At 43.2% G+C, this 21702-nt stretch overlaps 1 protein-coding gene across 1 annotated transcript; it reads left to right on the top strand.

The window, feature by feature from the left end:
- Window positions 1-12032: 12032 nt before the first annotated feature.
- Window positions 12033-15928, top strand: LOC123104062 (uncharacterized). Its single transcript, XM_044525780.1, has 5 exons — window positions 12033-12139; window positions 12215-12345; window positions 13835-13938; window positions 15320-15374; window positions 15449-15928. The coding sequence occupies exons 2-5, from the start codon at window positions 12299-12301 to the stop codon at window positions 15663-15665; spliced, it is 423 nt and encodes a 140-aa protein (XP_044381715.1). The 5' UTR covers window positions 12033-12139; window positions 12215-12298; the 3' UTR covers window positions 15666-15928.
- The last annotated feature ends 5774 nt before the right edge of the window (window positions 15929-21702 follow it).

Genomic DNA, 21702 nt, shown 5'->3' with positions numbered 1-21702 from the left:
AGTCCCGGATATGATCATAGACATGACGAGGAGTCTCTAAATGGTCGAGACATAAAGATCGATATATTGAACGACTATATTTGGATACCGGAATGGTTCCGGGTGAGATCGGGAATATACCGGAGCACCGAGAGGTTATCGGAACCCCCCGGGAGGTATATGGGCCTTATTGGGCTTTAGTGGAAAGGAGGGGAAAGGAGCAAAGGAGGTGGCCCCCCCCAAGCCCAATCCGAATTGGGATGGGGGCCGACCCCCTCTTTCCTTCCTCCCTCCTTCCTCTTCCTTCCCTCTCCTACTCCAAGTTGGAAAGGAGGTAATCCTACTCCCGGTGGGAGTAGGACTTCCCATGGCACGCCCTAGAGAGGGTCGGCCCTCCCCTCCTCCACTCCTTTATATACGGGGGCAAGGGGCACCTCTAGACACACAAGTTGATCAGTTGATCTGTTCCAGCCGTGTGCGGTGCCCCCCTCCACCATATTCCACCTCGGTTATATCGTAGTGGTGCTTAGGCGAAGCCCTGCGTCGGTAGCATCATCATCACCTTCACCACGCCGTCGTGCTGACGAAACTCCCCTATGAAGCTTTGCTAGATCGGAGCTCACAGGACGTCATCGAGTTGAACGTGTGCAGAACTCGGAGGTGCTGTGCGTTGGTACTTGGATCGGTCGGATCGTGAAGACGTACGACTACATAAACCGCGTTGTGCTAGCGCTTCTACATTCGGTCTACGACGGTACGTGGACACACTCTCCCCTCTCGTTGCTATGCATCACCATGATCCTGTGTGTGCGTAGGAATTTTTTTTTCAATTACTACATTCCCCAACAATGGTATCAGAGCTTGGTTTTATGCGTAGATGTTATATGCACGAGTAGAACACAAGTGAGCTGTGGGAGATACAAGTCATACTGCTTACCAGCATGTCATACTTTGGTTCGGCGGTATTGTTGGATGAAGCGGCCTGGACCGACATTACGTGTACGCTTACGCGAGACTGGTTCTACCGACGTGCTTTGCACATAGGTGGCTGGCGGGTGTCAGTTTCTCCAACATTAGTTGAACCGAGTGTGGCTACGCCCGGTCCTTGAGAAGGTTAAAATAGCACTAACTTGACGAACTATCGTTGTGGTCTGGATGCGTAGGTAAGAATGGTTCTTGCTCAGCCCGTAGCAGCCACGTAAAACTTGCAACAACAAAGTAGATGACGTCTAACTTGTTTTTGCAGGGCATATTGTGATGTGATATGGTCAAGACATGATGCTATATTTTGTTGTATGAGGTGATCATGTTTTGTAACCGAGTTATCGGCAACTGGCAGGAGCCATATGGTTGTCGCTTTATTGTATGCAATGCAATCGCCCTGTAATTGCTTTATTTTATCACTAAGTGGTAGAGGTACTCGTAGAAGCAATAATTGGCGAGACGACAACGATGCTATGATGTAGATCAAGGTGTCGCGCCGGTGATGATGGTGATCATGACGGTGCTTCGGAGATGGAGATCACAAGCACAAGATGATGATGGCCATATCATATCACTTATATTGATTGCATGTGATGTTTATCTTTTATGCATCTTATTTTTGCTTTGATTGACGGTAGCATTATAAGATGATCGCTCACTAAATTTCAAGATAAAAGTGTTCTCCCTGAGTATGCACCGTTGCCAAAGTTTGTCGTGCCGAGACACCACGTGATGATCGGGTGTGATAGGCTCTATGTTCATATACAACGGGTGCAAGCCAGTTTTGCACACGCAGAATACTCAGGTTAAACTTGACGAGCCTAGCATATGCAGATATGGCCTCGGAACACTGAGACCGAAAGGTCGAGCGTGAATCATATAGTAGATATGATCAACATAGTGATGTTCACCATTGAAAACTACTCCATCTCACGTGATGATCAGACATGGTTTAGTTGATCTGGATCACATGGTCACTTAGATGATTAGAGGTATGTCTATCTAAGTGGGAGTTCTTAAGTAATATGATTAATTGAACTTAAATTTATCATGAACTTAGTACATGCAGATAGTATTTTGCTTGTCTATGTTGATTGTAGATAGATGGCCCATGTTGTTGTTCCGTTGAATTTTAATGCGTTCCTTGAGAAAGCAAGTTGAAAGATGATGGTAGCAATTACACAGACTGGGTCCGTAACTTGAGAATTATCCTCATTGCTGCACAGAAGAATTACGTCCTAGAAGCACCGCTGGGTGCCAGGCCTGCTGCAGATGCTGCTGATGACGTTAAGAACGCCTGGCAGAGTAAAGCTGATGACTACTCGATAGTTCAGTGTGCCATGCTTTACGGCTTAGAACCGGGACTTCAACGACGTTTTGAATGTCATGGAGCATATGAGATGTTCCAGGAGTTGAAGTTAATATTTCAAGCAAATGCCCGGATTGAGAGATGTGAAGTCTCCAATAAGTTCTATAGCTGCAAGATGGAGGAGAATAGTTCTGTCAGTGAACATATACTCAAAGTGTTTGGGTATCATAATCACTTGACTCAGCTGGGAGTTAATCTTCCTGTTGATAGTGTCATTGACAAAGTTCTTCAATCACTGCCACCAAGCTACAAAAGCTTCATGATGAACTATAATATGCAAGGGATGAACAAGACAATTCCCGAGCTCTTCGCAATGCTAAAGGTAGCGGAGGTAGAAATCAAGAAGGAGCATCAAGTGTTGATGGTCAACAAGACCACCAGTTTCAAGAAAAAGGGCAAAGGGAAGAAGAAGAAGGGGAACTTCAAGAAGAACAGCAAACAAGTTGCTGCTCAGGAGAAGAAACCCAAGTCTGGACCTAAGCCTGAGACTGAGTGCTTCTACTGCAAACAGATTGGTCACTGGAAGCGGAACTGCCCCAAGTATTTGGCGGATAAGAAGGATGGCAAGATGAACAAAGGTATATGTGATATACATGTTATTGATGTGTACCTTACCAGAGCTCATAGTAGCACCTGGGTATTTGATACTGGTTCTGTTGCTAATATTTGCAACTCCAAACAAGGACTATGGATTAAGCGAAGACTGGCTAAGGACGAGGTGACGATGCGCGTGGGAAATGGTTCCAAAGTCGATGTGATCACCGTTGGCACGCTACCTCTATATCTATCTTCGGGGATTAATTTTAGACCAAAATAATTGTTATTTGGTGCCAGCGTTAAGTATGAACATTATATCTGGATCTTGTTTGATGCGAGACAGTTATTCATTTAAAGTCAGAGAATAATTGTTGTTCTGTTTACATGAATAAAACCTTCAATGGTCATACACCCAAGGTGAATGGTTTATTGAATCTCGATCGTAGTGATACACATATTCATAATATTGAAGCCAGAAGATGCAAAGTTAATAATGATAGTGCAACTTATTTGTGGCACTGCCGTTTAGGTCATATTGGTGTAAAGCGCATGAAGAAAATCCATGCTGATGGGCTTTGGGATCACTTGATTATGAATCAGTTGATGCTTGCGAACCATGCCTCATAGGCAAGATGACTAAGACTCCACTCTCCGGAACAATGGAGCAAGCAACAGACTTATTGGAAATAATACATACTGATGTATGCAGTCCGATGAGTGTTGAGGCTCGCAGCAGGTATCGTTATTTTCTGACCTTCACAGATGATTTGAGTAAGATATGAGTATATCTTCTTGATGAGACATAAATCTGAAACATTTGAAAAGTTCAAAGAATTTCAGAGTGAAGTGGAAAATCATCGTAACAAGAAAATAAAGTTTCTACGATCTGATCGCGGAGGTGAATATTTGAGTTATGAGTTTGGTCTTCATTTGAAACAATGCGGAATAGTTTCGCAACTCACGCCACCTGGAACACCACAGCGTAATGGTGTGTCTGAACATCGTAACCGTACTTTATTAGATATGGTACAATCTATGATGTCTCTTATCGATTTACCACTATGGTTTTGAGGTTATGCATTAGAGACAGTTGCATTCACGTTAAATAGGGCACCATCTAAATCTGTTGAGATGACACCATATGAACTGTGGTTTGGCTAGAAACCTAAGATGTCGTTTCTTAAAGTTTGGGGCTGCGATGCTTATGTGAAAAAGTTTCAACTGATAAGCTCGAACCCAAATCGGAGAAATGTGTCTTCATAGAATACCCAAAGGAAAATGTTGGGTACACCTTCTATCACAGATCCAAAGGCAAGATCTTTGTTGCTAAAAGTGGATCCTTTCTAGAGAAGGAGTTTCTCTCGAAAGAAGTGAGTGGGAGGAATGTAGAACTTGATGAGGTAATTGTACCTTCTCCCAAATTGGAAAGTAGTTCATCACAGAAATCAGTTCTAGTGATCTCTACACCAATTAGTGAGGAAGCTAATGATGATGATCATGAAACTTTAGATCAAGTTACTACCAAAACTCGTAGGACAACCAGAGTATGGTCCGAACCAGAGCGGTATGGTAATCCTTTCTGGAAGTCATGTTACTAGACCATGACGAACCTACGAACTATGAGGAAGCGATGATGAGCCCAGATTCCGCGAAATGGCTTGAGGCCATGAAATCTGAGATGGGATCCATGTATGAGAACAAAGTATGGACTTTGGTTAACTTGCCCGATGATCAGTGAGTCATTAAGAATAAATGGATCTTCAAGAGGAAGACGGACGCTGATAGTATTGTTACTATCTACAAAGCTCAAATTGTCGCAATTTTTTTGACAAGTTCAAGGTGTTGACTACGATGAGATTTTCTCACTCGTATCGATGCTTAAAAGCATGTATGAATCATATTAGCAGTTGCCGTATTTTATGAAATCTGGCAAATGGATGACAAAACTGTATTCCTTCATGGATTTCTTAAAGAAGAGTTGTATATGATGCAACCAGAAGGTTTTGTCAATCCTAATGGTGCTAACAAAGTGAGCAAGCTCCAGCGATCCATCTATGGACTGGTGCAAGCATCTCGGAGTTGGAATATATGCTTTGATAAACTGATCAAAGCATATGGTTTTGTACAGACTTGCGGTGAAGCCTGTATTTATAAGAAAGTGAGTGGGAGCACTAAAGCATTTCTGATAAGTATATGTGAATGACATATTGTTGATCGGAAATAATGTAGAATTTTCTGGAAAGCATAAAGGAATGTTTGAAAAGAGTTTTTTTAAGAAAGACCTCAATGAAGCTACTTACACATTGAGCATCAAGATCTATAGAGATAGATCAAGACGCTTGATAAGTCTTTTCAATAAGTACATACCTTGACAAGATTTTGAAGTAGTTCAAAATGGAACAGTCAAAGAAGGAGATCTTGCCTGTGTTGCAAGGTGTGAAGTTGAGTAGAGACTCAAAACCCGACCACAGCAAAAAATAGAAAGAGAATTAAAAGTCATTCCCTATGCCTCAGTCATAGGTTCTATAAAGTATGCTATGTTGTTACCAGTCCTATTGTATACCTTAGCATGATTCTGGCAAAGGAGAACAATAGTGATCTAGGAGTAGATCACTGGACAGCGGTCAAAATTATCCTTAGAGGACTAAGGAAATATTTCTCGATTATGGAGGTGATAAAAGAGTTCGTCATAAAGAGTTACGTCGATGCAAACTTTTTACATCGATCTAGATGACTCTAAGTCTCGATCTGGATACATATTGAAAGTGGGAGCAATTAGCTAGAGTAGCTCTGTGCAGAGCATTGTAGACATAGAAATTTGCGAAATACATACGGATCTGAATGTTGCAGACCCGTAGACTAAACTTCTCTCACAAGAAAAACATGATCACTCTTTTGGTTCTAATCACATAGCGATGTGAACTAGATTATTGACTCTAGCAAACCCTTTGGGTGTTAGTCACATGGAGATGTGAACTAATCACATAAAGATGTGAACTATTGGTGTTAAATCACATGACGATGTGAACTAGATTATTGACTCTAGTGCAAGTGGGAGACTGAAGGAAATATGCCCTAGAGGCAATAATAAAGTTATTATTTGTTTACTTATATCATGATAAATGTTTATTATTCATGCTAGAATTGTATTAACCGGAAACACAATACATGTGTGAATACATAGAAAAACAGAGTGTCACTAGTATGCCTCTACTTGACTAGCTCATTGATCAAAGATGGTTATGTTTCCTAGCCATAGACATGAGTTGTCATTTGATTAACGGGATCACATCATTAGGAGAATGATGTGATTGACTTGACCCATTCCGTTAGCTTAGCACTTGATCGTTTTAGTATGTTGCTATTGCTTTCTTCATGACTTATACATGTTCCTATGACTATGAGATTGTGCAACTCCCGTTTACCGGAGGAACACTTTGTGTGCTACCAAACGTCACAACATAACTCGGTGATTATAAAGGTGCTCTACAGGTGTCTCCGAAGGTACTTGTTGAGTTGGCGTATTTTGAGATTAGGATTTGTCACTCCGATTGTCGGAGAGGTATCTCTGGGCCCTCTCGGTAATGCACATCACTATAAGCCTTGCAAGCATTGTAACTAATGAGTTAGTTGCGGGATGATGCATTACAGAATGAGTAAAGAGACTTGTCGGTAACGAGATTGAACTAGGTATTGAGATACCGGTGATCGAATCTCAGGCAAGTAACATACAGATGACAAAGGGAACAACGTATGTTGTTATGCGGTTTGACCGATAAAGATCTTCGTAGAATATGTGGGAACCAATATGAGCATCCAGGTTCCGCTATTGGCTATTGACCAGAGATGTGTCTCGGTCATGTCTACATAGTTCTCGAACCCGTATGGTCCGCATGCTTAAAGTTTGGTGACGATCGTATTATGAGTTTTTGTGTTTTAATGTACCGAAGGTAGTTCGGAGTCCCGGATATGATCACGGACATGACGAGGAGTCTCGAAATGGTCGAGACATAAAGATCGATATATTGGACGACTATATTTGGATACCGAAATGGTTCCGGGTGAGATCGGGAATATACCGGAGCACCGGGAGGTTATCGGAACCCCCCCGGGAGGTATATGGGCCTTATTGGGCTTTAGTGGAAAGGAGGGGAAAGGAGCAAGGGAGGTGGCGCCCCCCAAGCCCAATCCGAATTGGGAAGGGGCCGGACCCCCCTTTCCTTCCTCTTCCTTTCCTCTCCTACTCCAAGTTGGAAAGGGGGAATCCTACTCCGGTGGGAGTAGGACTCCCCATGGCGCACCCTAGAGAGGGCCGGCCCTCCCCTCCTCCACTCCTTTATATACGGGGGCAGGGGGCACCTCTAGACACACAAGTTGATCAGTTGATCTATTCCAGCCGTGTGCGGTGCCCCCCTCCACCATATTCCACCTCGATTATATCGTAGCGGTGCTTAGGCGAAGCCCTGCGTCAGTAGCATCATCATCACCGTCACCACGCCGTCGTGCTGACAAAGATCCCCTGTGAAGCTTTGCTGGATCGAAGCTCACGGGACGTCATCGAGTTGAACGTGTGCAGAACTCAGAGGTGCCGTGCATTCGGTACTTGGATCGGTCGTATCATGAAGACGTACGATCACATCAACCGCGTTGTGCTAACGCTTCCGCATTCGGTCTACGAGGGTACATGGACACACTCTCCCCTCTCGTTGCTATGCATCACCATGATCCTGTGTGTGTGTAGGAATTTTTTTGAAATTACTACGTTCCCCAACAGCACCGTCATGATCTCCATCGTCACTGGCTTGACACCTTGATCTCCATCGTTGTCGTCTCGCCAACTATTGCTACTACGACTATCGCTAACGCATAGTGATAAAGTAAAGCAATTACATGGCGATTGCATTTCATACAATAAAGCGACAACCATAAGGCTCCTGCTAGTTGCCGACAACTTTTACAAAACATGATCATCTCATACAAAAACTTATATTACATCATGTCTTGACCATATCACATCACAGCAAGCCCTGCAAAAACAAGTTAGACGTCCTCTACTTTGTTGTTGCAAGTTTTATGTGGCTGCTATGGGCTTCTAGTAAGAACCGTTCTTACCTACACATCAAAACCACAACAATTTTTCATCAATTGTGTTGTTTTAACCTTCAACAAGGACTGGCCGTAGTCAAATTCGATTCAACTAAAGTTGGAGAAACAGACACCCGCCAGCCACCCTTATGCAACAAGTTGCATGTCTGTCGATGGAACCGGTCTCATGAATGTGGTCATGTAAGGTTGGTCTGAGCTGCTTCATCCAACAACACTGCCGAATCAAAATAAGATGTTGGTGGTAAGCAATATGACTATGATCGCCCACAACTCTTTGTGTTCTACTCGTGCATATCATCTACGCATAAACCTGGCTCGGATGCCACTGTTGGGGAAGGTAGCATGCAATTTCAAAAAAATTCCTACGATCACGCAAGATCTATCTAGGAGATGCATAGCAACGAGAGCGGGAGAGTGTGTCCACGTACCCTAGTAGACAAAAAGAGGAAGCGTTAGGCTAACACGGTTGATGTAGTCGAACGTCTTCGCGATCCAACCGATCAAGCACCGAACGTACGGCACCTTCGAGTTTAGCACACATTCAGCTCGATGATTTCCCTCGAACTCTTGATCCAGAAAAGTGTCGAGGGAGAGTTTCGTCAGCACGACGGCGTGGTGACGGTGATGGTGATGTGATCCGCATAGGGCTTCGTCTAAGCACTACGACAATATGACCGGAGGAGTAAACTATGGAGGGGGGCACCGCACACGGCTAAGAGAACAACTGATGTCCTTTGGGGTGCCCCCTGCCCCCGTATATAAAGGAGGAGAGGGAGGAGGCCGGCCAAAGGGGGCGCGCCATGGGGGGGAAACCGACTAGGACTCCTAGTCCTAGTCACCCCCTTCCTTTCTTTCGGAGGGGGGAAAGGGAAGGAGAGGGAGAGGGGGAAGGAAAAGGGGGGCCACGCCCCCTCCCCTTGTCCAATTCGGACAACCCATATGAGGGGCGTGCGCCACCCCTTGAGGGCTCCCCTCTCTCTCCCCTATGGCCCATGTAGGCCCATTACTTCCCCGGGGGGTTCCGGTAACCTCCCGGTACTCCGAAAAATACCCGTAACATTCCGGAACCATTCTGGTGTCCGAATACTATCGTCCAATATATCAATCTTTACCTCTCGACTATTTCGAGACTCCTCGTCATGTCCGTGATCTCATCTGGGACTCCGAACAAACTTCGGTCACCAAAACACATAACTCATAATACAAATCGTCATCGAACGTTAAGCGTGCGGACCCTACGGGTTCGAGAACTATGTAGACATGACCGAGACACATCTCCAGTCAATAACCAACAGCGGAACCTGGATGCTCATATTGGTTCCTACATATTCTATGAAGATCTATATCGGTCAAACCGCAATGACAACATATGTTATTCCCTTTGCCATCGGTATGTTACTTGCCCAAGATTCGATCGTCGGTATCCTCATACCTAGTTCAATCTCGTTACTAGCAAGCCTCTTTACTCGTTCTGTGATGCATCATCCTGTAACTAACTCTTTAGTCACATTGCTTGCAAGGCTTATAATGATGTGCATTACCGAGAGGGCCCAGAGATACCTCTCCGATACTCAGAGTGACAGATCCTAATCTCAATCTATGCCAACCCAACAAACACCTTCGGAGACACCTATAGAGCATCTTTATAATCACCCAGTTACGTTGTGATGTTTGATAGAACACAAAGTGTTCCTCCGATATTCGGGAGTTGCATAATCTCATAGTCAAAGGAATATGTATAAGTCATGAAGAAAGCAATAGCAATAAAACTTTAACGATCATTATGCTAAGCTAACGGATGGGTCTTGTCCATCACATCATTCTCCTAATGATGTGATCCCGTTCATCAAAGGACAACACATGTCTATGGTCAGGAAACTTAACCATCTTTGATTGACGAGCTAGTCAAGTAGAGGCATATAGGGACACTCTGTTTTGTCTATGTATTCACACATGTATCAAGTTTCCGGTTAATACAATTCTAGCATGAATAATAAACATTTATCATAATATAAGGAAATATAAATAACAACTTTATTATTGCCTTAGGGCATATTTCCTTCAAAACCAAGACAAAATTACTTAAAAAGACGATCGCTAGCCCGGTGTGCACACTATGGGCAAGCAGTTGGCGTTCAACAGACGGGTGCAAATAAAGGAGGCGCTAAGAAGAGCCGCTATACATGGAAATCATATGATAGGTACATAAAAATAGGGCCGACCAGTTCGTGTGCGACAACCATGCATAGAGAAAGGAATAGAAGGAGCGCCAACTATCGAGTTCGTTTCGTCTCTCTTTTGAGTCGCTTGTGGTGAATAAGCTCGACCTGGGCCCTTCCGATCAAGCATTGTGGACATGCCCTTTGTTCGGTCGTATCATATGCGCAGTTAATAAAAGAAGATGACACAATGACCATCTAGGGAGCTGGGCTGCCGTCATCATGCTTTGCAGTGAAGGATGGTCATGTTGTTTCATGTGTCCCATGCATTAGCATTCCCGGGATGGGAAATTCCTCTCTGATTATGTATTTCATATTTTGTTTATCTGCGCTTCCGCTTTGTCGTCCTTAGATGACTCTTTTTCACGCAGCTTCTCCCCCTAATCCACTTTTAGGCCAACCGAACCCGACCACCTCCAATGGCATGTCTATGCGAAGGAAGGAGAGGTGTTGCTGCCTCCCACGTTGGTTTCATCGGCGATGAGGGGGGATGGCCAGGATACTTCGGTAGCTCGGTGGGAAAAATCCTTTGAAAGTTCCAATGTACTTTTTTGTCTTTTTCTTGCCAATCAAGCACTACTACCTTTATTTGCTCGCTTCCTGTGAGGTATCCAAATGATTCTTCTCAACAAATGATGTTTTTGTTTTTTGGTACAGTCTAGCATATTGACGTTTCGATATATCTTTTTCTGTTCCTATGTTTTCAAAATATTGGGTAGATATGAGTTCCTTCGTTACTCTTGGTCGCTCGTCTACTTGTGTTCGCCTCTTTGTGTCTCACACCCAAGAACGTTTGGAACGTGTTTGGTTCAAACTTTTGTTACCCAACATTCAATTACATTGTTACCTGATTCTCATAAACATGTTTGGTTATACTGGGCCATAAATGGGCACCGCACAAACTAGCACGACCCTACTCAAGCCCGGATTCCCCCACCCCTCACCGTAAATAGACCGCTTTACCGGACAAGGGTGAGAGCGAACCCGGGGCTGCTCGAGAAAACCCTCCACCGCCGACCCCGTCTTGCCTTGTCCCAGATCTTCTTCTTCGTCTAGGGGCTACTACTCGCCGAGGCCTCGATCTCCCACCCAAGTTTCTTCATGTCATGCCCACCTCGTCATGGGAAGAGCAACGACGGGGCGGGAAGAGCAACGGCGGCCGCCCTTCCCCTTCATAGACAGGTGGTGCTGGCGCTGGATGCCCCTGGAGCTCAGATCTCCCCCTACTCCACAAGCAACCCGCCGCGGAGGAGCAATGACGACGTTGCGCAAGTAGCGGCGGCGACGGCCGATTCCATCAGGTAGCTTTTTTTTTCGTGGATCCAAATTTCGATCTTCGTGATTTCTAATGCATGCGCGTAATATGCTTCAAATTCCGAATGTTGAGATTTCTTCTTAATGCTTGTAATTAAAAAAAACAAATCTGAAGATTTTTTTTTATGATTTTCAAAGTTTAACACACGTCTATTGTACAGCAGGGACGAAAGCTGTCAAAAGAACATTAATTGTATTCAATAACAAACTGCCAATTTAAACAAAATAGAATAAAGAATACGCGCATATACCCCGCTGTCACTTTACTATTTACCATTTATACTTACGTCGTTTCCTTTTATTTTTTACATTACCATTTACGAGTACGCCGCTGGAAACAGACAGAGACGCGACCTCGTCCCGGTGCTGCCAGTCAGACCAGAAGGGGCCACCAAAGTCGTGGAGGGTCAAGCGAGTTCCCAGTTGACTCCCAAACTTTTCCTTCACTCCCCTTCGGCCATCCCCACCGCCCACTTCGCCTCCCCTGCCCCCCCCCCCCCCCCCCCCCCCGCGCCAGCGCTCCCCTCATCTCCCTCCGCCGAAGCTCGCCACCCCAGAGAAATTTCTCCCCATCAGCCCCGCCGTCGGCTTCTTCTCCCCCGTCGCACTGGACTGGCGTGGAGTCGATTCGGTAGGTTTGCTGGCGACGAACCCTAACCGGCTCGCGTTCTGTTCGCGGTAATCCGAGTGTTCATTTTTCTCCAAGGCGTTCAGTTCAGTTTCTTGCGGGCTCGCGTGGCGGCTGACCTTCCAAGAGGTTCGGCGGCGTTCGGCTGGGCATTGAGGAACCATGCTCAACGTCAAGTCCGAACCTGCAACTGCAATGGATGCAGTGGGGTGAGTCGATTTTGCCTTTTATTGTCTGAAAGCCGCAATGTTCTTTGTGCACAACGGAAGGAGCACATCATACCATTCAGTTTTATGGTTTTACTCCAAATTTTCCTCTCCACTTCAGCATATGGAGTTCTCTAGAGAACGAGAAGGATGTCATTTTAGACTTCATGCCTATGCGCTTTATGTTTTGTTCAATTTTGATCCTTCAGATGTACATGTACATGAACCCATGCTGGATAAGTTAATTCTTACAATCTTGGCTAGGTAGGAGTAACATGGTGAGTGAGGGTAGAATACATTGCTGTCGGTTGTAACGAGTGTCTGTCAGCCGTTGGACACGGTTTCATTCGTGGCTGGTTGTTTCGGCCTACTCTTAGGCTTCTAATTTATATTCGTTCTATCAATGCATTGAGACGCAAGCTCTGCTTTTGCTCGGGAAGACGGTGAATTGTTTGCCTGACAATAAATTAGAATTCAGATGTACATAAACCCATGCTGGAGAAGTTAATTCAGATGTACAATTATACTCTCATGCTCCTCAATTTTGATCCTTCAGAATTCAGATGTACATAAACAATTGTACATAAACCCATGCTGGAGAAGTTAATTTTTACAATTTTGGCTAGGTAGTAGTAACATGGTGAATGAGGATAGAATACATTTCTGTCAGTTGTAACGAGTGTCTGTCAGCCGTTGGACGCCGTTTTATTCATGGCCGGTTATTCCGGCCTACTCTTAGGCTTGTAATTAATATTTGTTCTATCAATATATTGAGATGCAAGCTTTGTATTTTCTCGAGAGAGAAAAAAAAGAGTAATACAGTGAATTGTTTACCTGACATTAAATTGTAAGCGCAGATTATTTTGAACACTAATGATATAGTTGTGAAGTTGAATCTATCTTCTGAAAAAGGACAGCCTGCATTTTTGCTCACAGATACCATTCTGTAGGTCTGTGCTGGACTTAGTTTCAAGTCACTCAGGATGTTACGCTTTACTATCATTTGAAATGGCATGTCGTTTCTTTTTTGCGAGTGGAAGTGTCATACTACTTCTTTTACGAGAAGAAGTGGCATATAACTTTACTAGACCTAGGGCTAGAATAATAAGGCAAAACAATGACAAAATGAAGGAGGCTTTGGTTTTTATGTTTCCGACAGTCATGTACTTTCTTTATATCCTAATTAACCTGAATATGCCACCTCTATTCCATCTAATATTTTCTTTGCCATAAATATTTGAACCTTTTCTATCGGGAATCTTGTACCATTAAAAGTTTGAGACAAACTAAATACACATGGGCTTCGGAAAAGACAAATTGATACTTCCATGTCACCTCAGGACCAAAATGATCATGAATTTTGAACATCTAGATCTTAGCCCATCCTTGACAGAGCACAGTTACTCATTTGTTACAGACTTTATCTTCTGCTTGTTGTTGCTGTAAGAAATCATGAAATATGATAGTAAGTTCTTTGCCTACTCATGTGCAGTGAACCGGAAATTGAGGAGCATGAACAGAAGGTAAACAGATACCAAGCTGAACTTGCAGCCCGCATTAAGGCCAAATACTTCTCTAATAAGGCTTCAGACGGAGGTACTTCTTAAGTCTTCAGCTTCATGCATTAAATAGATTCACCTTAATAGATGTATATAATCACCTAGTATTCTGAACTTTCTAAAACTTGTTTTGATGTCAGATAGGTTGTTATTTTCGTCTGATATTGTAGCAGTTGTCATTTGTTCACAATGCATCAAATTGCTTTCAGAAAAACTGGATGAAATAAGCAAAAGGAATTAAACCTCGTACTTGTATTGTTTAAGTTTTCTTCAGTGTGGGTCAGGACAAATCCTACATATTAGTTGCTATCTTCTCCACAACTAAGTTAAGAGCAGAATTCTATTGCAAATTTTACTCAAGCCTTGTGAGAACAGAGCTCCATACAATTAAGCACACAACCTCTGCGTCAGGCATCGTATCTTGATAGTAGATCTCGAACTATGATGGTGTTTCTATTTATGTATTTTCTAATGTACGACTTCCAACTATGTAGAGGTAGGGTTGATTTAAGCTCATCTGATTTCGAGTGAGTTACTTGGTTCATATTGTAAATGAAAAAATATTGCCTGTCTTGTTGTTTATCTGCCTGGTAATAGGGAAATAACTTGCGCATTTTCATTCACAAGTCAGCCAGATATCGATAACTGAAAATCTAATGGGAGTACATGATTTTGAAATATCTCTATCTGAAGGTCATATTTTAATTGTTAAATTAGCTAACTTACTACCAGTAATCCTAAGTTTCAACAAGTCAAGAGCTATGGGTCCGTGGCTATGTTTTTTGCCAATGAATGATATCCCCCGCATGATATTTTGCATATATGGTATGAACTTTGATTGTAATTATTTATGCACAAGTACATGCTATATTTGATCTTCATGCCTAGTTTGTCAATCTATATTGACAATGATCCATTGTTTCTTAATATGGGGCCATGTGACTTAGCCAGCATTGTAGTCATGGTATATGGTCATTTGTAAATTGGCCCTTTTATATAACAAGTGATTTGATCAACATCTTGAAGCACTATGAATCTATGGTTATGGGAATATACTATTGAAAATTATTAACAATAGTTATGTACTTTATGTTCACATTTTTCTCAGCCATTTCCTTTTTGACTTTACATATACTTTACTAGTGTCTACTAGCAGACTCCTACTTAAATGAATTCTCAGGGGAAAATAGTATAGAAGTGACTTTATTGAATGGGACATCTCATTACTGAGGTGGTCTTTTAGGTCAATTTGCATGTTTGCATTTTTTTCAGAACTCGGTAGTGATCGCTAGTCTGCAAACTTGTGTAAATGACTGATAATTGTGTTCAAATTTTCTTATTATTATTAATTATATGCTGGTCCTTTTTGCTGTTAGACCGTGTCAATGTTCAGTTCCTCATATTTGTTTTGTTAATAGGAAAAATCTTTGAAGAAGAAACTATTGTTGAAGGCGAAACCATCCATTCAAGCAGGTGCGTTTCCTGTGTGCTTTTGTGTAAATGTCTCAAATTTGAATAAAACAATCATCTCCTTTTTTCGTTCTTAGGTGGCCATGCACAAGTTCGTATGCGAACCCGGTAAATTTTCTCCGAGAGAAGAACAACCATGAGAGGAGGGATTCTCCATCTTCAGCAGCAGATTCCTCTGCCAAGAACGATTCTCCATCTGTGGTAGCTGAAGCCTCGCCAAAGAATAATGCAGGTGTTCCGGCAACAGAAAACAATCTAACACCTGCCAAGAGACAGGCATCCAAGGAGACCTGATGGGATAACAGTAGGCTGGTGGGTCGTTGTACGTTCTCCAGTCTGAAGACGTGCAACAACCCGAAGCATGCAAGTATCATGAAATAAAAATCCGTCCAGCAGATGTATGTAGGCGATGCTTGATTCATTTCGTCGAACCGGTTTCAGCGTCTGTTGGGAACAGTTTTTTTGTCTTATGTCTCAAGGTATATGCTACCTGAAGCTTGTTTTTTTAATATAAAAAACTGCCCTGCTTGTTTGTAGGCGATGCTACATTCATTTCATTGAATCTGTTTCAGCATTACCTGTTGCGAAGAATTGTTGTATTTTGGATATGTTATTTGGTTGCTTAGTATTTGTGATAAAACATTAACCAGCTGCTACTCTGAGTATCAATATGCACTTTGAATTAAGTTTTGCGGGTATCATGCTGTGTTATCCCTCTGGCGGTGAGTGGGGAGAAACCCTAAAACCGCTGCCACCTTCCTTTTACGTCGGGCCAGCTCTAGGGAAGCCGGCGGCACAGTGTTCCCCTGTTGGTCGTTTTCTCCAACTAGCGTGGTGGCCTAGGACGCCCGAGGTCACGAAGTGGAGGTGCGCCTCCGGGCCGCGTCCTGGTTCAGCTCTCGGGGCAAGACTGCGGTGCTGTGGGTTGTGCTCCGACCAGGATGTGAGGAGCTCCAGGCTCCAGATATCTGATGGTGGGGTGCTTCCATTCCATGATGTTGTCTCGACTGTAGGTGTGCAGCTTCTTTAGACGGAAGTCCTACTCGTTGCTAGTGATGACAAGGCCCGTGGGTGTTATCATATTTCTTTGTTGAAGGTGTCATCAAGGAGATTCGCCCCCTCTCCCGTCCTCTAGTTCTAGTCTTTGGGTGAAAACCTAAATCTGCCTTGTCGAATTGGCTTTGGCTACACCCTTGACGTTGCTTCTTTGATATAGAAGCATCATTTTGGAGATTAAGGGTTAGTTTGGTTGCCTTCCTCACGATTTCGTGCCTGGCCACAAGTGTGCCTGAAACCTGCCTGAGACATGTTTGGATAGTGCCCTGAGCGTTTGACACAATGCCTGGCCTGAAAAAGCTGTCATGATCATTAGCTTGGGCAAATACAGGCACCACCATTAGCCTGGGGCCAGGCGAAGGATTCCAAACGCCTGGTGCATGCCTGGTAACATATTAGTGTTAAAATATTCTGTTGGTACAGTTGGCTCCACATCTGTACATACCTTTGACCCTATGAAATATTCCCTAATGTTTTTCAGGCCAGGACATCATCCAAACGTCCTCCCCTCAGGCCAGCCTGCCTAGGCATAGAACACATATGCTCCCAGGCGTATTCCAGGCACTGACTTTTTTCAGGCACGGTGCCCAGGACACAAACCAAACAAGCCCTAAACCTCTTGGCAGGAACACCTGGGTTGCGGCCAAAAGTGGTTGGTCAGGAGCTGGTGGTGATAAGGTGAGGGTGGTGTCTCCGGTGTTTGGGGCCGACCATTGGTTGTCAGTGTTGGGCAGAGAGCACACTTGACATGTATGCATCGTTAGACGAATCAGGTTGGCCGCCCTCTCAAGATCGGAGCGACACATGTCCACCTTCTATTGGCTATGTCTTCTCTCTCTGGTGTCGATGAGGTCGTTGAACATGATTGCGGAGGTCTTGTCCTTTGCGATAGGGGCGGTGCTCTTCGGTGAAGTTGCAACGAAGTTGAAGCCGTCAGGGCCTAGACCCGGTTGTTAATTATTGACCGGAAGGTGTTACACGCCATATTCGCATATTATCAAACCGACTGGGTCACATGCTTAATGGTTAGTGGTTTGATAAAGTACTTGGAGATCATAGGAGAACGAGAGAAAGGCACTGAAAGTGTTATGAATGTTTTTGAAAATGTTATGGGAGTGTTTCGAAAGGCCCTAGAAGGTCTGAGAATATTCTGAAAGGGCATGTAACTTTCTCAAAGGTTCTAGAAGGTCCCTAGGAGGGGACCGCCCCTCCTCCAAGTCGCTCCCCTGTCCATCTATAAATAGAGAGGAGGGGCGGTCCCGAAAGACACATAATTCCAATGTTGCGCCTCTCTCCTTTGTGCAATCTTTCTCTCACGCCGGATGACAAAGTGTTGCCGTATCACTGATATGGTACACTTGGATAACAGAGGGGTCGTATGTTCGATTCTCGATTGGGGAAAATTCTCGCAGCTAGGAGGTAATACCTAGTTGCTGGAATCTGCAAATCTTTATCAACATCTACTTCATCTTTGTTGAGTTGTGTTGGTGAGACTGATCTATCCATACATCTTTATAGTGTTCCTGGGTGCGTTTGTACGGATTGTATTTTTTTAATTTTGTACTATGTTCCCAATAAAATGGTATATTCCCCTTTTTATTTTTATTTTTTTGTTTCCCATGCACCGTAAAAAGGTGGGAATACAAGTTGCAGCATGATGCGCAGGGTGTGCTCCATGACGCATCACATGCGTGCCCCGTTGTGCATCACAAGGGAGTACATGTTGCACTACTCGGGTGCACATGGGAGAACAAGGTGCACCCCGCATGAAGCACAAGTTGGACCCAGAGTACACATTACATTGTGCAGGAGGTACATGTTGTGTCGAGGAGTACAAGTTGTATTGTAATAGAAACACAAGTTGCAGTACTCGGGGAGCACCACTTGTAGTACATGGGAGTACAATTTGTTGCGGCATGAAGCACAAGCACATTACTTTGAAAGTGCAAGTTACACTACTCTGAAAGCATAACTTGCAGCAAATGGGACTACATTGCCCGTGGGGGAGTACCACTTTGTTGCAGCATGAAGCACAAGTACATTACAATGGGGCCACAAATTAGTTTTCGATGGGAGCGCATAACGTCTAGAAAAGAGTTCATCAAAGCTTGTCAATATGGGATCTAATTTCGGAGGTCTCGATGTGAGGAATGCAACTATGAGAATAGTTTGAAAGCTCAGTTTAAGAGACATTTCATTTTAAAAATCAGATCTCACAAAAAAACGTGCACGACACCCTCCCATCCTCCCATGGTGAAAAAAATCCAACAAAACTCTCTCATAGCGACAACCAATGCAAATGTGCAACGTCACTTGCCATTATCAGAGTAATTTATGGGTAACCATTTTTATGGTGACTCTGGAGGTAAACCTTTGCAAGGTACCCCATAATTGAGGGTTTTTTTGACAATTTTGTTTAGTGAAAGAGAGGTCACACCCTATGATTTCATATAGTAAAACCAAATGGTTCAGGTGACAAACTACAGACATGCAGGACCACAAAGGAAACCAACCTAATTACAATCATTTAGATATGAGGGTCTAGATATATATAGCAAAAAGACCAGGCATGAACAACTCCAAGTCTCAAGCCAAGATAGGCTGGATCCCAGACTCTAAACCACCAAGGATTACACTAAACAAGTATGGTAGAAGATAAAGCGAACTAAAACATGCATGAAGAGACATCATATATTCGAAGCAACAAGAGGCACCCTAAAAGGGAAGCACCACTGGAGATCAGCCACCAATCCTCAGAACTCCTGGCCGCAACCAGTGCGAAGCATGATACACCTCATTTGCTACTCGCTTGACGAGTTTTGCCCCAAGCGGCATCTCCCTTTCTCCTTCCATCTTTATGTGCAAAATGGACCAATCTGCAATCCAATGACAAATCAGGTTTACGACTGTCATAGATCACTAATCAGTTTCCTCTGAAATACAATGTCATTTCTACATCTATATATAGTACATAACATTGTTGGCAGAATTACCCTAGTGCAGGCTTGTTTAACTAATATTGCTCTTTTCATGATGTTTTTCAATCCCGTACTTGTTGGGGTTAGAAAAAGCATCGTTCAGCAGCCTCCCTTGCCAACATCAGCATCTACTCATTTTTTATTTATTCCTAACATTAGACTGACGTAAGCCTAAATATTTCACATGAACGGAACCCAACTCGCAAGTAAAAAAATCTTGATACAGATCAGATTTTTCAACGGTACCCTGTATAGTCAAAACTAGACATTTGATCAAAAGTTTTTTTACAGCTATGGTCGAGTAGATCATTATGAATGCCCACAGCTGCGCAAGCGGCCCAAAGGGCCACAACCTAGCAAGAAACAGTTGCTCCCCCCATCTCCCAGCGCTGTTCGACCCGCCCACCGAAATCACTAATTAAGGAGTACTCGTTGCAAAGAGCACTCCACTTTCCCAGGTCGCGACAAGTGGCGCACATGCAGCGCGCCACTTGTCGCAACCTGGGAGCTTTCCCTTTTTTCATAGATCCGTTTATTCAAAACGTTTTATCTCTTAAACCGTGCGTCCAAATCTCGAACCGTTTTCACCGTTGGATTCCTCGCGTCGAGATCTTTAAAATTAGATCCCATGTTGATAGGTTTTGACGAATTTTTTTTCACAAAAAAACCAGACGAAAAAAACCGGGCGAAAAAACCGGACCGGGAGCATGGTTTTTTCCCTTTTCGAAAGAGGCACGCCTCTCGCGAAATCACAATCGTGCCTCTCGTGGAAGCAAAACCGTGACTCTCGTGGAAGGAAAAAAAACAGAAAACGCGTTTTTTTTCGTTTCCGAGAGGCACGGCCGTGACTCTCGCGAAAGCACAACCGTGCCTCTCGCGAAAGCAAAACCGTGACTCTCGCGAAAGAAAAAAAAACAGAAAACGCGTATTTTTTCCCTTTTTGAGAGGCACGGCCGTGACTTTCGAGAAAGCACAACCGTGTCTCTCGCGGAAGCAAAAGCGTGACTCTCCCGGAAAAAAAAAAATAGAAAACGCGTTTTGTTTTCCCCTTTCCGAGAGGCATGGCCGTGACTCTCACGAAAGCACAACCATGCCTCTCGCGGAAGCAAAACCATGACTCTCATGAAAGAAAAAAAAAAACAGAAAACGCGTTTTTTTTCGCTTTCGAAAGGCACGGCCGTGACTCTCGCTAAAGCACAACCGTGCCTCTCGCGGAAGAAAAACCGTGACTTCCGCGAAAGGAAAAAAAAAAGAAAACGCGTTTTTTCGCGCAAAAAAAATCAGAATTTTTTTATTGAAAAGCTAAAAAAGACAGGGGGAAAACCAAAACGTCGAAAAAAACAAAAAAAAACCGTTTAAAAAGCCGAAAACATGTGCGAAAAAATAAAAAAACAAAATCCGAAGAAAGCGTCCAGAGCGCGACACGTGGCAAATGGCTGAGAGCGCGCCAAGTGGCCCTGATCGTTGCGAGGCCCCCGAAGGAGCGCTCGTTAACTAGTTGCTCCCCGCCCACCCCTGCAAACCACATAGACAGCCCGCCAGGGCACCCGATTCCTAATAGCAATCGCCTACGTGCGACAATAGCAGGCCGGCCCATTTTACCGCGCGTAGGTTCGCTTGTTCCGGCTCATAGCGGTCATTGTAGGTCTGGTTTACTACTTTTTTATTTTTTTTCTTTCGTGTTATTTGTCCTTTCACCGGTTTTCCTTTTTTTCATTTTGTTTTGGTTTTCTTTGTTATGTCATTGGTTTTTTATTTCTTTTGTTATAATTTGGTTTTTTTGTTTCTTTCTTGTTTTTATTCATTTTTTGTTGTTCCTTTTGTTTCTTTGTCGGTTTTATTGGATCCCCCGCCCACCACACACACACAATTCTTCCTTTTACTCAATACATAATGTACATTTGTAGAGCACATGTGAAACATTTTTATGAAACAGTTTGGAAATTTTTTCAAATACATTATGTACATTTTTTAATAGACAGTAGCATTTTTTCCAAATACATGTTCTATATTTTTTTAAAAAAAATAAAAAAAATTAACAAACAAGTACAAATTTTACATTGTACAAACATTTGTAAAAATGTCAAAACATTCTTCTTTGAATCGACAAATTGTTTCTGTAAACTGTCACGTACATTTTTTAATCATGCAATTTTTCTACATTCTTTTTTTAATGTCATAAAAAAAACTCTTGAACATTTTTTAAAATGGTTTGCACAATTTTTTAATGTACAAAACACTTTTTTAATTAGTCAAATATTTTTTGTACATTGTATAAACATTTTTTAAAATGGGCC

This window comes from Triticum aestivum, chromosome 5A (assembly GCF_018294505.1).
Source record: "Triticum aestivum cultivar Chinese Spring chromosome 5A, IWGSC CS RefSeq v2.1, whole genome shotgun sequence".
NCBI lineage: Eukaryota > Viridiplantae > Streptophyta > Magnoliopsida > Poales > Poaceae > Triticum > Triticum aestivum.
This window is presented reverse-complemented; position numbering and strand designations above follow the sequence as displayed.

Coding starts and splice junctions, on each gene's coding strand:
- LOC123104062 (XM_044525780.1), top strand. CDS start 12,299: ATGCTCAACGTCAAGTCCGAACCTGCAACTGCAATGGATGCAGTGGG. Junction 12,346..13,834: donor ACTGCAATGGATGCAGTGGG/GTGAGTCGATTT, acceptor ACTCATGTGCAG/TGAACCGGAAATTGAGGAGC. Junction 15,375..15,448: donor GAAACCATCCATTCAAGCAG/GTGCGTTTCCTG, acceptor TTTCGTTCTTAG/GTGGCCATGCACAAGTTCGT.